This window comes from Podarcis pityusensis (genome assembly GCF_964106645.2).
Source record: "Podarcis pityusensis genome assembly, chromosome: 9".
NCBI lineage: Eukaryota > Metazoa > Chordata > Lepidosauria > Squamata > Lacertidae > Podarcis > Podarcis pityusensis.
In genome coordinates, this window is record NC_138034.1 from 5,640,081 (window position 1) to 5,655,269 (window position 15,189).

Genomic DNA, 15,189 nt, shown 5'->3' on the forward strand with positions numbered 1-15,189 from the left:
TTTTCTTTTGAGGGGCAGCGGGGGCGGGATGCGGGGGGGGGGGCGTTCCGGGGTTTCGTGACAGGCAGCCTGGAGTCCGCGGTGGCGCTGCTGCTTCTTCCGAGCAAAATCCTGCCGTCGCCTGCAAAACGCCCTTCGCTTGCCAGGTTCGGAGGCGCCTCCGTGGTGGCCCCGGGGAGCATTCCGTATTGGCCGTCCGAAGCTTCAGCGCGAATGGTGGACTCCACTGCAGGGCTGCTGTAGCGCAGACCATTTCCTCACACCCGTCTCCCCGCGTGAAGCCAGCCAGGGCCAAGCTAGAAAGCTGGACTTCGTGCACGCTCCGACCATTCGCTGTATCTTTGGAGTTCATTATTCCTAATTCTGATGGCATTTTCCTTCGCGATAAGCCGAGAGGTCCTAGGATGCCGGATATCCCTAGACCTTATTCCACATTCTGGAAAGACGTAGCGGTGAATAAGCTGGAGGGGGATAATTTAGGCACCCATCCCAATGTGACACTTTTAAGACTGATTCAGGCTGTGTGTGCTTATTTAAAATGCTTCTAAGTTACCCATTCCTGCAAAAATCTGGAATCCACCGCTCAGGGTCAACAGACACTGGTGTCAGTACAGTGGTACCTCGGGTTACGTACTTAATTCATTCTGGAGGTCCGTTCTTAACCTGAAACTGTTCTTAACCTGAAGCACCACTTTAGCTAATGGGGCCTCCCGCTGCCGGAGCACAATTTCTGTTCTCATCCTGAAGCAAAGTTCTTAACCCGAGGTACTATTTCTGGGTTAGCGGAGTCTGTAACCTGAAGCGTGTGTAACCTGAAGCGTCTGTAACTCGAGGTACCACTGTGTGTGTGTGTGTGTGTGTGTGTGTACTGTATATATATAGAACAAGTTGGTACAAAGTACATCAGAACAAACATTATTCAAGTTTGGAAAAGATCAACATTTTATAGTTTAATACAGGATATAGTTCAGCACAACGGGGAGACATAAAAAAAGGAAGGGATTGACCTTTATTAATACAGTTTTCTTATAACACTCCCCTTTGAGCTTGAACCAGGATGTCTGTCATCTCCCATGCATTCTTTCCACATGATGACCATTGAATCTTCTCCTGGTGATGCCCCTCTTCAGCAGAAGTCTCTTAGTGAGCACACACCAATTAATTGACACACACACCCTCACACACACCCTGCCTGCTGCTCCTGCCCTGGGACATGCCCCTTTGCAGCCCAGAATAGGCTCCCTGGCCCAGAAGGCATCCCCCTCCTCACGGAGTCCTCCCCTGAACTTGACCCACTCCTCTGCCCCCTCAGCCCACCCTGCAGGACGCCAACCCTAGGAATGCTCCCATCCCTGCAGTGCATTATTCCGCTGCCTCCATTGTCAGCAAGAGCAACCAGGTGAATGAGGGACTTCTCAAGTTATTTCCACTCTCCTTTAACTTGGGAGAAACTTTCACAGACCACTATCTCATCAGATGCATGAAGTCTAATAATCCTATTATTACCATCATTATCACTACATGTTATTTGTTATAGGAAAATCCTTGGGCTCACTTGGATTACCAAGCAAAGACACCAGCCAGGAATATAGGACCAAAACAGCAGCCAGTAGGCCTGGTCTTTATTCAAATGACTTGTTGCAACAGGACTTCCACCCACCCACAGAAGCAGCAGGAAGAAGCCCACAACAAAGGATGGCTCCCACTTTTATCAGTTTTACAAAGATACCCACAACACCCCTAAAATTACATCATGCATACATCACAAATACATCACACATTGGGAGGGTCTGGCGACAGAAACCTGAGCATCAGGTTCCTTCTCTTGACCTCCAACATACACCCATCAAGTGATACAGAAGAGATATTTACATGTCCTTGTTTCCCAACCAAGTTGATCACACCCTTTTGTCTTGATCTGGGTTTGCTATTGCTTCTGGAATTGCTACCTGTCTGGACTCAGGTATTAGGATGCCAGAGATTATCACTCAGGCAGAGGGGCTGCTGAGTACCTGAGCTCAGCAGATTTAGGGATTATAGCTGCCCTCACTCATGTCCCAAGCTCCCCCCTTGGTAGCCATTTCCTTCGCGAACAGAACAACGTTGAAAATTGGTGGTGTCGTGTGTTATGTGGAGCTTTGAGGAGACATTGTGTGTGTGAACAAAGGGGGGATGCATACTGCGTGCTGGAGGGGCAACCCCCCCATCATTATAAAAAATCCTGTAGTAATGAGAATTATAAAAAAACATATGGTGCTGTAAGAAAAGTATAAAATGCCGTGCCTTCCTTGTGTTCAGGGTTCTTTCTCCATACCACATTGGATGATTAGGAGCGAGAACCCCTGTTGCAACTGCGCTCTATATTTTGCAATAAAGGATCAGGCGTAACTGGTCCCTTCTTCGCCATCCCTTTCGACCCAAGTGACAGAATACTCAAGTATGGGAACTGTTAATACAAACTGACACCTATCTCACCATGGGACGGGCTTTCTTCAGTGGAACCGCCTCACTTGCCATAACAGAACTTACATTTTGTCTCAATGGGGAAAGACTGTGAGACATTTGGATAGTGCTGAAGTAGGTATGGGATTGTGGGAGGGTTCCACCAAAGCTATGAATCTTGAACATTGGACGTACGGCTTCACATGCATCTGCTCCGACACTGATTCCGTCCTCCAAGGTGTTTGTGTTCATTGCTTTGGTTGCATTTGGGACGTTGGGAACGTAGGTGAGTGGAAAGGAGAACTTACCTAGAGGGCTGGCTGTATACAATGCAACCCCTGTTGCAACTGCACTCTGTATTTTGCAATAAAGGATCAGGTGTAACCACTGCTGTGTTTTGAATTCTATCTGGTTGGTCTCTTGTCATTTCATCTCCAACCCGAGTAACCTCATTAATTAATACAATTTGAATTGTTCTTAACAATAAATATAACAAGGAAAGAGAAATAAAGACCAAATACATCTTTTCCTTCTCATGAAGGAGCCAAGGCTCTCTTTGAAACTAGACTATAATGATGCACATGAACCCTCATTCAGGGATGTTATTGGTAAGATGTAGCTTAAAACCAAACGGTGTCTTTAAGGACAGAAATGTGCCATGAAAGCAGGTCAATACATAAACAAAGCAACCACACAACTTAAGCTACTCCTAAAATACTTCCTTTTCCGATACATCAGTTTCCTTAGATGACATGAGAACATGCATTATGAGTAACATCAATGTTCAAATATTTTTTTAAAACCTCCCTGTATAGAGAAAATAAGAAGATGAAAGCCATTTATGTAGTGCAATTATAAAGTGAAATGCATTAAAACAATTTTGGGTTGGATGGGAAAGAGATACTTTTACTATACAAGAGCGGATGTACAGACTGAAATGAGTGCCTTGTTTTCTAAATCTTTTAAAGTAAAGTTGTCTCCTGTGCAGACTGAAATGAGTGCCTTATTCTCTAAATCTTTTAAAGTAAAGCTGTCTCCTGTGCAGACTGAAAAGCTGCTGAACGCTCCGCCAGGAGATCCGCATGTCCAGCAGCCCACGGAGAGAATGGTGCGCTCGGCAAAAGAGGCACTGGCGCGCCTGGACCGGGGAGACTGGCACGAGCGGGTCGCCAAATACTTGTTCGTGCAACACATCATCCCTCATGCGGCCACAGGGCGGAGTCCTGCTGAACTGCTTATGGGCCGCCGCCTCAGGTCACCACTCGACCGGCTGCACCCGGACTTTGCGTGGCCGAACCCCCAGGCTGTGCCAACGCGCCACGGTCATTTGTTCCAGGAAACCAGGTCTTTGCCCGGAACTATGTGGGTGCCAGCCACAGTAGTGGGAGTCAATGGACCTCGCTCTTACCAGGTGGCACTCAAAGATGAACGCTTATGGCGCCGGCACATAGACCAGCTTAGGCGCAGGGTTGGGGACTTGGACACTACCGTGGTGCCCCCAACTGCGCTCATGGCTCCAGAAGAGACACTTACAGATGGCGAGGCTCCACCTACACCTCCCTCGCAAACTGCCAGCATGGAGCCGAACCAAGCCACTTCAGAGGGTCTGCCAGACTTACCACAGACTCAGACCACTGCCGTGCCTGACATTCCGTCAACTCCACTTGCGGAGGTTCCACCCACAGCAGCGGATCCAGGGGATTTGGTTTCAACGCCACCTAGGGTCGCACCACAGCCTCAGCAAGAATTGTGTGGCCCCCCGGACTTGGCTACCAGTCCCTGGCGGTCTGGCAGAGTTTCCAAGCGCCCAACTTATTTAAAGGACTATGTTGTTGGACATGTATCACTGTTGGTCTAAGTATGGGAAATGTAACCGATATGCTTTTGTGCCTAATTGAACCATTACGTGTAGTGCTGTATATAAGGAAACCATTACGATTGTAACTACAGTGGTACCTCGCAAGACGAATGCCTCGCAAGACGAAAAACGCGCAAGACGAAAGAGTTTTCCGTTTTTTGAGTCGTTCCGCAAGACGAATTTCCCTATGGGCTTGCTTCGCAAGACGAAACGTCTTGCGAGTTCTTGTGAGTTTGTTTCCTTTTTCTTAAAGCCGCTAAGCCGTTAATAGCCACTAAGCCGCTAATAGCCGCTAAGCCGCTAATAGCCGTGCTTCGCAAGACGAAAAAACCGCAAGACGAAGAGACTCGCGGAACGGATTAATTTCGTCTTGCGAGGCACCACTGTAACGCCTTATCTCAGTGGGGAGGGGTGTTATGTACTGAAGTTCTCACCCTGGGCCAGCAGGGGGATACTGTAGATAGTTATGCAAATGAAGGATCGAAAAGTGACGTTCAGTGATTGGATAGTTTTGTATGCAAATGAAGGATCGAAAAGTGACGTTCAGTGATTGGATAGTTTTGTATGCAAATGAAGGATCGAAAAGTGACGTTCAGTGATTGGATAGTTTTAGAACGTTGCAACAGTTACGATTGTTCTGTAGCTCTATATAAGCAGGCTGACTGAGCTCCTCAGCTTAGTTCTGTTCCAGCTTACAAAATAAAGAGCTGCTTTGGAGAAATTGCTGTGTCGTCTGCTATGTCAACTCACAACTTAACACTTTCTCATTCCGTTGGTGTCGGGGTCTCAAATACACTTGTGCCAAAACTCAAAAAAGGGTTATTCAATCCCTAATGTGTAGAGACATTGCACAGAACTACGCTTGGAATCCAGGAGAGAACTCTTGGAATAGCTTTGCCAGGTGCTCAGGGACGGACTCACCTGTCCCCATGTCCTTCTGTTTGCAGTTCTGCTGCGGTTCTGTATCCCAGCCCCAGGGGTGAGTATTGGAGAAAACAAGAGCAGGGTTGGATTCCTCAGACCTACCCCCTGGGCTCTTTGCCCCCTACTCTGCACTCTCAAATGCGGAGAAGCCCTTCCCTCACGAGGAACTGAAAGCCTGACTTTTGCAGTTCAGCTGCTGGAGGATGAACAGCGCTACCTCCTGGGGGTCATCCAGAGCTGCCAGGCAGCTGAGCTCAGGGGGCTCCGATCCCTGAAGTGCTCCAAGCAGGAGACGGCCCAAGCCATTCTGGTGAGTGATGGGGGGTGGGGGGAAGGGGTTGTGCATCTGCGGAGAGGAGGACCCTGCCGGCTTAGGCCATGGGGTTGCCATTCCCCTGCAAAGCCAAGCCTGGTGTTTGGGGTGGGAGCTGATTTTCCTCCTCTGTTCTCTTCCAGGACATCCTGGGGCCCTTGGAGCACTTCAGGCATCGCACCCTGACCCTGGCCCTTGCCTTGGAGGCCCTCCTCCGGCTAAGGTGAGTGGGGTCTTTGGCGTGGATGGGGTTGTGGGTGGGGGGCAGAACTCCAGGGGGAAAGAGCAGGCGGGAGGGAGAAGGGGGCAAAGGAGACTCTAACCCTCTCCCTTTCATCTCTGCAGCAGGATGAGGCCCAAATTCAGCTGCAATATGATCAGTGCAATCCTGCACAGGACCTTGGAGGCTGTGCTGAAAGGGGCCAAGGAGGAGGAGGAGGAGAGAGAATGGAAGGAATTCCCTTCACAGGCTCTTTCTTCTTCTTCGTCACACACTTGCAGAATCCAACCCAGCATTCAAACTCTTCTCTCTTTTCCCGCAGGAACTGAAGAGGCACTTCCGGCTCCTGCTGGGGAGTCTCCTTATGGAAGCCCCAAACCCTGGCACCCTCCTCCAGCTTCTCAGTGTAAGTGTCCCGATGGCATCGGGGTGGTTTTAGGGTTGTCCCTCCCATCCCTTACCCAACGGTCTGCCCCATTTCTGGGGCACAGAGCCTGTTTGGCCCACAATTTGGCCCAAGACAAAAGCTGGCAAACCCTCATGGTGCAGAAGTGCCAGGGACTCCGTGGTGGGGGCAGTGGGGGCCCCGCTTTGGCCCAGACGGGCCCCTGACTCTGAGACGCTCTTTCCTCCTGCAGGACCTCTGAGGATATGCCCTGGGGGAAAGTGGGGAGGCTCAAGAACTAGCGGCCAGCAGCATTTCCTTGCTGCTGGCCATTGCCCGGAAATCCCCCAACCTCAGAGTAAGTACCTTGCCTTCTTCTATTCATTTCTTTGGTTACTTCCATCCCTCCCCCCCCAGATTACATCCCCAAGTGATCTTTAACACAGATGTGGTGTGTGTCCCTGGGGGCCAGGATGAGGCCAGAGGCTTTTCCTGCCTCCTTTCCTGCTGCTGCCCTTCCACCTCTGCCCAGGAGGCTGCAGGGCCCAGGGAAGTCCTCTGGAACAAGGGATTGGGCCCGAGACAGAGGGAGACCCATCGTTCCTGGCTTGGTGCTGCTTCTGCGCTCTCTTGCTCCCATCTGACCCCGATTTTTCTTTCCTCTGCAGATGACAGTAGTTCGGCCGGACCTGGCTTGCTTCTGCCTGAAGCCGAAAGAAGGTAAGCCCCACACCTTGGAGACAGCACCCTTTGACTAAAGGCCTGTCGGAAAATCTCATTTTCATTTTCATTCTCATTCTCTTCCATCTAGATGACATCATCATTGAAGATTTATAGGTAGTGTGGACCTCGGGCTCCACTGGACGCCAGAGAGAGGCCAACATCCAAATGCACTCAGCAGGTAAGACTTTCTCAGAAGCCCATCTGTAGTTAGAGATGCCCTGTTTCATCTGTGAGAGAAGCGGGCACTCCTGGCGTCCTGCTTACCTTTTTTCTCTTGCAGGTGACAGAATGATGCCGGCAAGACCTCCTTCTCCATCTTTTCATGGGGGCAGAAGGGAAGCAGTGGCTGTGGGACCAGATCAGGTAGGGGGAAGCTGCCTTGTGGGGACAGAGGCCAAGGGGTGGAACGATCTCATGGACTGGTTGGGCACAGAAGAATGGTGGGAGGAAGCAGCTGGACAACCAGAAAGGGAAGACGTCTCAGAGCCCAGGGAGTGGAGGGGGGACAAGGAGAAGCAGTCAGAGGGAGAAGAGGCCGGGGAACCAGGGGAGGAGAGCCAACGGGTCTCAAACCCTCGGTGAGTGAGGGACTTTCCCCTGTGTCAGAAGACAGGTTCCGGCAGATGGAGCGGACGAGATCCAGATGGAACTGTTTGTGCACATGCTGTATTGGGAAGTGAGGGGCCGATGGGGCTCATCCCCCTGGGAGGGAGCCCATGGAGGAGAACTCTGATTCTAAACCTCCGCTGCCTCATGGGATGGCTTCAGGAGAAGAAAAGGCTCCTGAGTAAACCCTACACAGATGCAGAGCAGAGTCCCTAAGACGGTTGGGCGGCATTTTGTAGGCCTCCTTCTGGCAACTCCTGCAGCCCAGCTGGTGCCTTGCTCTTCTTATGCCTTGCTCTTCTTTCCTCTGGACCACCTCAGGGAGGCCGAGGGGGGCGGGCCTTTCTGTCTGGGCACAGCGTTGACACCTTTGTTTTGGCAAAAGACAGGACAGGGCAGGGGACAGAGAGAGATCCGAAAATTGTTAGCATTATTTTGCCTCAAAAGATCTCACGGAATCTTGGGTTTTTCAATTCCTTAGGATCTATGATCTACTCCCTGTGTAACTCCACGTGTCAAGAAGAACTGGAAGAGAATGGAATAAAAATAAATATTTTTTAATGGATTTTGAATAAATGCTCAATAGATTATTATTGTTTTGAATTTCATTGTGTTCATTGTCTTCCACTGATCTGGACACTTTTGTTGTTGCAGCCTAAAATAGCATTAGCATTTTTTGCTGCTGCATCACTCTCAGGTTGACTCATGTTAAGCTTGTGGTCCACTAATATCCCTAGATCCTTTTCCTTACCAGCAAACCAGATGTCCCTCATCTTCTATTGGTGCAGCTGGTTCTTCCTGCCAAAGTGCAGAACCTTAGATTGGCTACAGCTCCTCTTTGCTCCAGGGAGCGACCAGGGAGTGACCATGTCGCAGTCAGTGCTGTGGTAGCTCCGTGTGGCATTAACACAGTTCAGTGCAATCGCCTGGTGACAATCCAGTTCAGCTGGTGCCAGTGACCTGAGATCTAAGATGTCTCCAGGACGCTGAGTGTTTTGCCTTGGTAGAGCATACCATGTTCGTGACGCTGAGGCTGTGGTATGAGCACAGTTCAGGTAGGCTTTGCCTGTTCTTGTTCAGGCTCCCGATACCAAGGGGGCCTCTGCGGTTATCCCAGCTGTCATGAACTCTTCCAGCAGGAATAGTAATAGTAATAATAACAATAATTTTATTATTTATACCCCACCCATCTGGTTGGGTTTCCCCAGCAAAACACATAAAAACAGAATAAAACTTCAAACATTAAAAACTTCCCTAAACAGTGGATGCATGATTCTTTTGATGCTGCCTACAGACTAAGACAGGGACGCGGGTGGCGCTGTGGGTAAAACCTCAGTGCCTAGGACTTGCTGATCGTATGGTCGGCGGTTTGAATCCCCGCGGCGGGGTGAGCTCCCGTCTTTCGGTCCCAGCTCCTGCCCACCTAGCAGTTCGAAAGCACCCCTAAGTGCAAGTAGATAAATAGGTACCGCTTTATAGCGGGAAGGTAAACGGCGTTTCCGTGTGCTGCGCTGGTGCTGGCTCGCCAGAGCAGCTTCGTCACACTTGCCACGTGACCCAGAAGTGTCTACGGACAGCGCTGGCTCCCGGCCTCTTAAGTGAGATGAGCGCACAACCCTAGAGTCGGACACGACTGGCCCGTACGGGCAGGGGTACCTTTACCTTTACAGACTAAGGCAGGGATGCGGGTGGCACTGTGGGTTAAACCACAGAGCCTAGGACTTGCCGTTCAGAAGGTTGGAGGTTTGAATCCCTGCCACGGGGTGAGCTCCCGTTGCTCGGTCCCTGCTCCTGCCAACCTAGCAGTTCGAAAGCACGTCAAAGTGCAAGTAGATCAATAGCTACCGCTCCGGTGGGAAGGTAAACGGTGTTTCCATGTGCTGCTCTGGTTTCACCAGAAGTGGCTTAGTCATGCTGGCCACATGACCCGGAAGCTGTACGCCGGCTCCCTTGGCCAATAAAGCAAGATGAGCGCCGCAACCCCAGAGTCGGCCACGACTGGACCTAATGGTCACGGGTCCCTTTACCTTTACTTTACAGACTAAGACATGGTCTACAGTATCATGGCAGTTTTACTTAATTTGAATGAAAAAAATCATATGAATTCACGAGGATCCGTTTAAAATAACCTGGATCCACCTTTTACCTGTTTCCCTTATTAGGGAGCAAGTCTCATTGAATTCAGCAGGGCTTACTTCCGAGTAATATAGGGCTTCTTTGGCAAGAATCCACACGTGAAACTCTGTCAAGGTGTTTATTTTTATGTTTATTTTATGTTTATAATGTTTACATTATTTTTATAATGTTTACAGCAGCTCTGCAAGGGAGAAAACCAGAACTGACCCCATCCCTGTGACCCATGAGCCCCCCTGCCAGGTCCACCAGACACCAGCTATCGCTGCCAACATCATGAATTCAATTTCTTACCCACCCTTCAACATAGTCCCAAGGCAGGATCTTCCTGGCCTGTCTAATTCAGTATACAGTCATACCTTGGTTTTCTAACAGAATGCATTCAGAAATGTTCGGAAACCAAGGCACGGCTTCCAATTGGCTGCAGGAGCTTCCGAGACAAAATTTGCAAACTGGAACACCTCCTTCCAGGTTTGCAGTGTTCAAATTCCATGTTGTTCATCAACTAAGCTGTTCGAAAACAAAGGCACAACTGTAATTGACACTAAAAGGCAGTGGCTCACTGGGGTTTCAGGCAGGATTCACCCCCAACTCTAACTGGCAACGTCAGGGATTGTACCTAGGATTTTCTACATGACCCTCCCCAAGTTAATTATTTACAAAATATGAACCCACATACGTCAAATTTGATTTACACAAAATTTGTGGCCAGCTCTTGGTTTCTGGGGGCCCTTGGGCGCCTCCATTTCCTCAAACTACACCTTCTTAAAGCCACTCCTTCAAACTAATGTGGGGCAACCTTCTATTGCTAAAGGCAAGTTTGAGGATTCAGTAGATGTCTTCTTAATTCTGCCAATAACCTTAGCTGGCTGCCTCCAGGAACTACAATTGTCTGCAAGGGATACCCACATGGCAAGGTGAACGTTGCCAGCCTTCATGTCACATTTGCAGACATCTTTGTAACATCGAGTTGATCTGCCAACAGGCTTGGTGCATGAAGCCAGCTCCCCATAGAGCATATCCTTCAGGATCCTGCCATCTTCTGTGGACATGACCCAGCCAGCATAGACATCGCTGAGACAGGAGTGCGAACATGTTGGGAATGTGGGCTCAGGAGAGCACATCTTTCTTTGAGACTCTATCCTACCGCGTGGTGCCCCAAATCTTCCTGATGCAGGTAGGTAGCCGTGTTGGTCTGCCGTAGTCAAAACAAAATAAAAAAATTCATTCCAGTAGTACCTTAAAAAGGTAAAGGGACCCCTGACCATTAGGTCCAGTCGTGACCGACTCTGGGGTTGCGGCGCTCATCTCGCTTTATTGGCCGAGGGAGCCGGCGTACAGCTTCCGGGTCATGTGGCCAGCATGACTAAGCCGCTTCTGGCGAACCAGAGCAGCACACGGAAACTCCGTTTACCTTCCCGCCAGAGCTGTACCTATTTATCTACTTGCATTTTGACGTGTTTTCGAACTGCTAGGTTGGCAGGAGCAGGGACCGAGCAACGGGAGCTCACCCCGTCGCGGGGATTTGAACCGCCGACCTTCTGATCGGCAAGTCCTAGCACCCGCACCTTAGAGACCAACTAAGTTTGTTATTGGTATGAGCTATCGTGTGCATGCACACTTCTTCAGATACGAAAGCTCATACCAATGAAAAACTTAGTTGGTCTCTAAGGTGCTTCCTGATGCAGTGCATGTGGAAGACACTGAGCTGTTGCTTCTGGTGGATGTAAGTTATCAATGACTCACCACCATAAAGCAGCATGCAAAACACTTGGCCTGAGGAAATAATTTAGGATTTTGTGATTTAAAGGGCCACAAAAATTAAGTTGTAAAGCAAACTGCTTTATTAATAAAATGTTTGTCACTGCATTTTTTAATAACCACACTGACAGGACAATGCTTTTATTAGGGTATTTTTTAAAAAACACAAAATAATCACTAAGCTTTGTATGATGTTATAGGGAGTGGTAAATATGTGGGATGGGGTTCCATGTTTTAAGTTCATATTGACTCTTTGCCCGCCCCCCCCCCCGGACTGAATAAATAAAAGGTGCTTGGGCTCCCCCAGCTGTGCAAACTCATGTCCTCCAGAACCAAAAGCTATGTTGTTTTCCGCCATACTGTCCCACAGACAAATTTTGCTGAAGGATGAAGCAATTAATCATAAAATAGCTTTTATATAGAAAATCTGCATTAAGCATCCTCCGTGAATATATACAAAGAATGAGATAACCCAAAACATGCCTGTGTCGACTGGTCTAATGAAAAATATAAACAGGCATTCCCCCATGCCCTCCCTCTTTCCAAGAGCAGCAAAGGCACAAAAGCATGAACAAGTAATTCCTTCCAGCCAGTGTGGTGTAGTGGTTAAGAGCGGTAGTCTCCTAATCTGGGGAACCGGGTTCGCGTCTCCGCTCCTCCACATGCAGCTACTGGGTGACCTTGGGCCAGTCGCACTTCTTTGAAGTCTCTCAGCCCCACTCACCTCACAGAGTGTTTGTTGTGGGGGAGGAAGGGAAAGGAGAATGTTAGCCGCTTTGAGACTCCTGAAGGGGAGTGAAAGGCGGGATATCAAATCCAAACTCTTCTTCTTCTTCTAAGTAAATCAGGGTAATTTCCTACATGAAGCATAATAGAGGCAGTAAAAACTGTACAACACTGCTGTCTGTCTCCATACTGAAGTCATGGCAGAAATCAGTAGTGAAGTCACTGAATACAGAAATAACTCGGTACTGTATTCATTTAAACTAGGGGAGGTACAATAAGGAATGTCTTTCCAGAAACACCAGACCTTTTTGCTTTGATTGATTTATAAAATGCTCCTGTGCGTTATCTTGCAAGTATACCACCTTCTAAAATTATTTAGACAGTTTATCATACACAAAAACCTTTTGTTCAATCTATTTTTCCACTCCAGGTTTAGAAGTACTGAAAGCAGTTTTTGACAGAGGCATTGCTGCTTTTGGTATCCAGCTGTCACTTCTAGGCAAACACGTTTGCATTTTTTAAACTATAAAAACCTGCAAAATCTGTTTGGACTGGATGAACACACCACAAACAGAGATTGCTCTTTCAAAACCATTGGCTATCTTTGGCCTCAGTAAGCACTGCACTCAATTGTGTCTTCACTAAGACGTCGCTGGTGCTCAGCATTCCCTTTTCTCTGAGGTATTTCATTAAGAGAGATCGACTCCGCCATGTTACCTTAACTCCATATTCGTCCTCAGGAGTGTCCTCGACCAACACAGATGTAGCCTCAAAGTCATTAGAAATATCCTCACCAACATGATTACTAAATGGGCCAGGAGTAAAGCTATCCATCTGGGGCAGACAATAATTATAGGCCTCAGTGGAGGGCTGTTCTGGATTGCATCTCTCTGGTGGGCTGAATGCAACTGGGTCAGCATAAGGAGACAAGGGGCAGGGACAAGGATTTTCCATCCCAGCCCTAGAATTGCTTGTAGGCCTGATGGAAGCTGCAGTAGGAAGAGGTCTTGGCTGGTTACAGCATGTCTCAAAGTTTCCTGCTTGTCCACCAAAGTCCAAAGGGTGTTCTGAAGTCCCCACAGCACAGGATTCTGTTTTTGCATTCTCAAACATTAGTGGAGAAAACTTGTAGGCTGCAGGCCTCCAGTGCCTTCCTGCCACCACAGGGATGGCATGGTTGGTATCCTTTATTTTCACGTTTGGGGAACCGTGGCACCACCTCTGGAGACCCAGTGATCTGGCACTCTCAAACTGTGGAATTATCTGAGAAAAATAAGCAATAATAAGCAGCTAACACAAGCATCCCTATTTCAAATACCTTAATGTACACTCTTAGTAATATTTGCAATAGTTCTGAAACATAAGTCTGTATTATCTCCATATTACAGTTGAAGGCAGTGTAAGAAATTAGCAAATGATGGATAAATGCTTCATTTATCCCTTTGCTATGCATATTCTAAATCAAGGGTTCCCAAACTTTCTACCCCCAGGGCCCATGTAATTACTCAGTCACAAAATGGAAGTACAAAAGTGGAGCCATTAATAAATGGGCAGAGGTAGGGATTGGCTTATCAGCTCCGATTACTGATACCATTTTCTCATTGATATCCAATCCCTCTTTGGAAATTGCTAGAAAGGGTTGTGCAAACATTATATTGTATTTATATTCATTTTCTAAATATCCAGGTTTTTTAAAAAAAAACCAAATCTCATGCATGTGATTTACAGTAATCCTATGCATATTTTCTCAAAAGTAAGATTCATTGGGTTCAAGAGGCTACATCCAAGTAAATGTGCATGCAATTGTTACCTTATTATTTTATTTATTATTTCCCTCTGATGAAGAGAGGTAAGGCACCAAACTGCCAGAATTATGAGCAAAATAAGCACCGTAATGGTTTCATAGCTGCAAGCCGAGCTCTGCCTTGTCTTCTGTTGGCAATTTCCAGACAGACAGTTATGTTAAGTCTGTTGCAACAAAATCAGTGTCGCACAGCACCATTAAATACTCAGCATCTGCTTAGTGGTCAAGAACCTACTTCTGATACAAATGTTGAAACAGAGTCAAGTTTGAAATGTTTTATGGACAGAATTCCACTGAAATAACTGCCTCCAGGGCTGAAAGAGAATTTGGGGGTATGAAACAGTTTTAAACTATTTTGTAGGCCAAAATAATCTAAAGCGATAGTTGTACAGGTAAAGAGAGATAAGAATAATTAACAAGAGTTGGGTTTTCCAAGGAAATATGGGCAGGCAAGCTTTAAAAAAATGATAATAATAACTTGTGGTCTTATTTTGCAAGGCAAGGGTAGGATAGTGAGCTTTTGAACACAGAGCACAGAAAACAGTGAGGACACCAAGCAAGCGCTGCAATTGTGCATTAACAGTATATTCCCACAATATAAAGGAAAAGACAAGAAGACCATACCCAAGTACTCCCAATCTGATTTACTGGTTTGGTGGGTACACATCTTGGACTGCCCCCTGGATGAAGTGGCGTCCCATAGGGGTACACAAGGCCCTCTTTGGGGGCCTCAGTGAACAAGAGCTCTCCTTTCCATCCTTTGCTTACACGCCTCCTCTTTGGAGGCATCAACAGCTTCGAATAAAATGTTCAGCTTCATGGTGTCCCCCGATGTCAGCGGGGGAAAACTGAATGGCACTCCTTAGAGTAGGACAATCTGCTTCTAGACCTGCAGAGAGAAAAACAGTGCGCTTCTGCCATCAATTGTTTGCTTGAGATCTTTTTGTGTTCTAGCTCAACCACAACGATCTCCACAAAAATGAATTTATTTTTAATACGGTGGACCCCGCTCCCTTGGGTGCCTTCTGACGCTCCTGATCATAGCTGTCAACTTTTCCCTTTTCTTGCGAGGAATCCTATTCGGAATAAGGGAATTTCCCTTAAAAAAAGGGGAAAGTTGACAGCTATGCTCCCGATTCTTAACTTTCTTTTAAGAAACTGAGGGGGGGCCCCTCTCCAACCCATCTGCCCCCCTTGGTTCCCTGGCAGCCCTGATAATAATAATAATAATATATTATTTATACCCCACCCATCTGGCTGGGTTTCCCCAGCCACTCTGGGCGGCTTCCAACAA

At 47.8% G+C, this 15,189-nt stretch overlaps 2 protein-coding genes and 1 long non-coding RNA gene across 6 annotated transcripts; 2 read left to right on the forward strand and 1 right to left on the reverse strand.

Annotated features, from left to right (window-relative positions):
- The first annotated feature begins 77 nt into the window (after positions 1 to 77).
- On the forward strand, positions 78 to 2,826 carry LOC308484967. The gene is made up of 2 exons (XR_013990245.1): positions 78 to 1,399; positions 1,538 to 2,826. It is a non-coding gene; the product is annotated as an uncharacterized lncRNA (long non-coding RNA).
- Positions 2,827 to 4,901: 2,075 nt separating this feature from the next.
- On the forward strand, positions 4,902 to 8,050 carry LOC308484928 (uncharacterized protein). 4 transcript variants are annotated; one of them, XR_013990174.1, is made up of 6 exons: positions 6,086 to 6,163; positions 6,396 to 6,500; positions 6,811 to 6,862; positions 6,954 to 7,043; positions 7,146 to 7,228; positions 7,953 to 8,050. XR_013990174.1 is itself a non-coding variant. In XM_081020219.1 (4 exons), the coding sequence occupies exons 2-4, from the start codon at positions 6,122 to 6,124 to the stop codon at positions 7,445 to 7,447; spliced, it is 396 nt and encodes a 131-aa protein (XP_080876345.1). In that variant the 5' UTR covers positions 4,902 to 5,534; positions 6,080 to 6,121; the 3' UTR covers positions 7,448 to 7,701. The 4 variants fall into 4 exon arrangements, 1 of the variants encoding a protein (XP_080876345.1); XR_013990173.1 differs by lacking the exon at positions 6,396 to 6,500 and having other exon boundaries at positions 6,080 to 6,163; XM_081020219.1 differs by lacking the exons at positions 6,396 to 6,500; positions 6,954 to 7,043; positions 7,953 to 8,050 and adding an exon at positions 4,902 to 5,534 and having other exon boundaries at positions 6,080 to 6,163; positions 7,146 to 7,701.
- Positions 8,051 to 12,396: 4,346 nt separating this feature from the next.
- Positions 12,397 to 14,684, reverse strand: RHNO1 (RAD9-HUS1-RAD1 interacting nuclear orphan 1; the record flags this gene model as incomplete). The annotated part of the gene is made up of 2 exons (XM_081020164.1): positions 12,397 to 13,354; positions 14,520 to 14,684. 2 exons carry the CDS (start codon positions 14,682 to 14,684, stop codon positions 12,677 to 12,679), a joined length of 843 nt encoding a protein of 280 aa, XP_080876290.1. The 3' UTR covers positions 12,397 to 12,676.
- Positions 14,685 to 15,189: the final 505 nt, after the last annotated feature.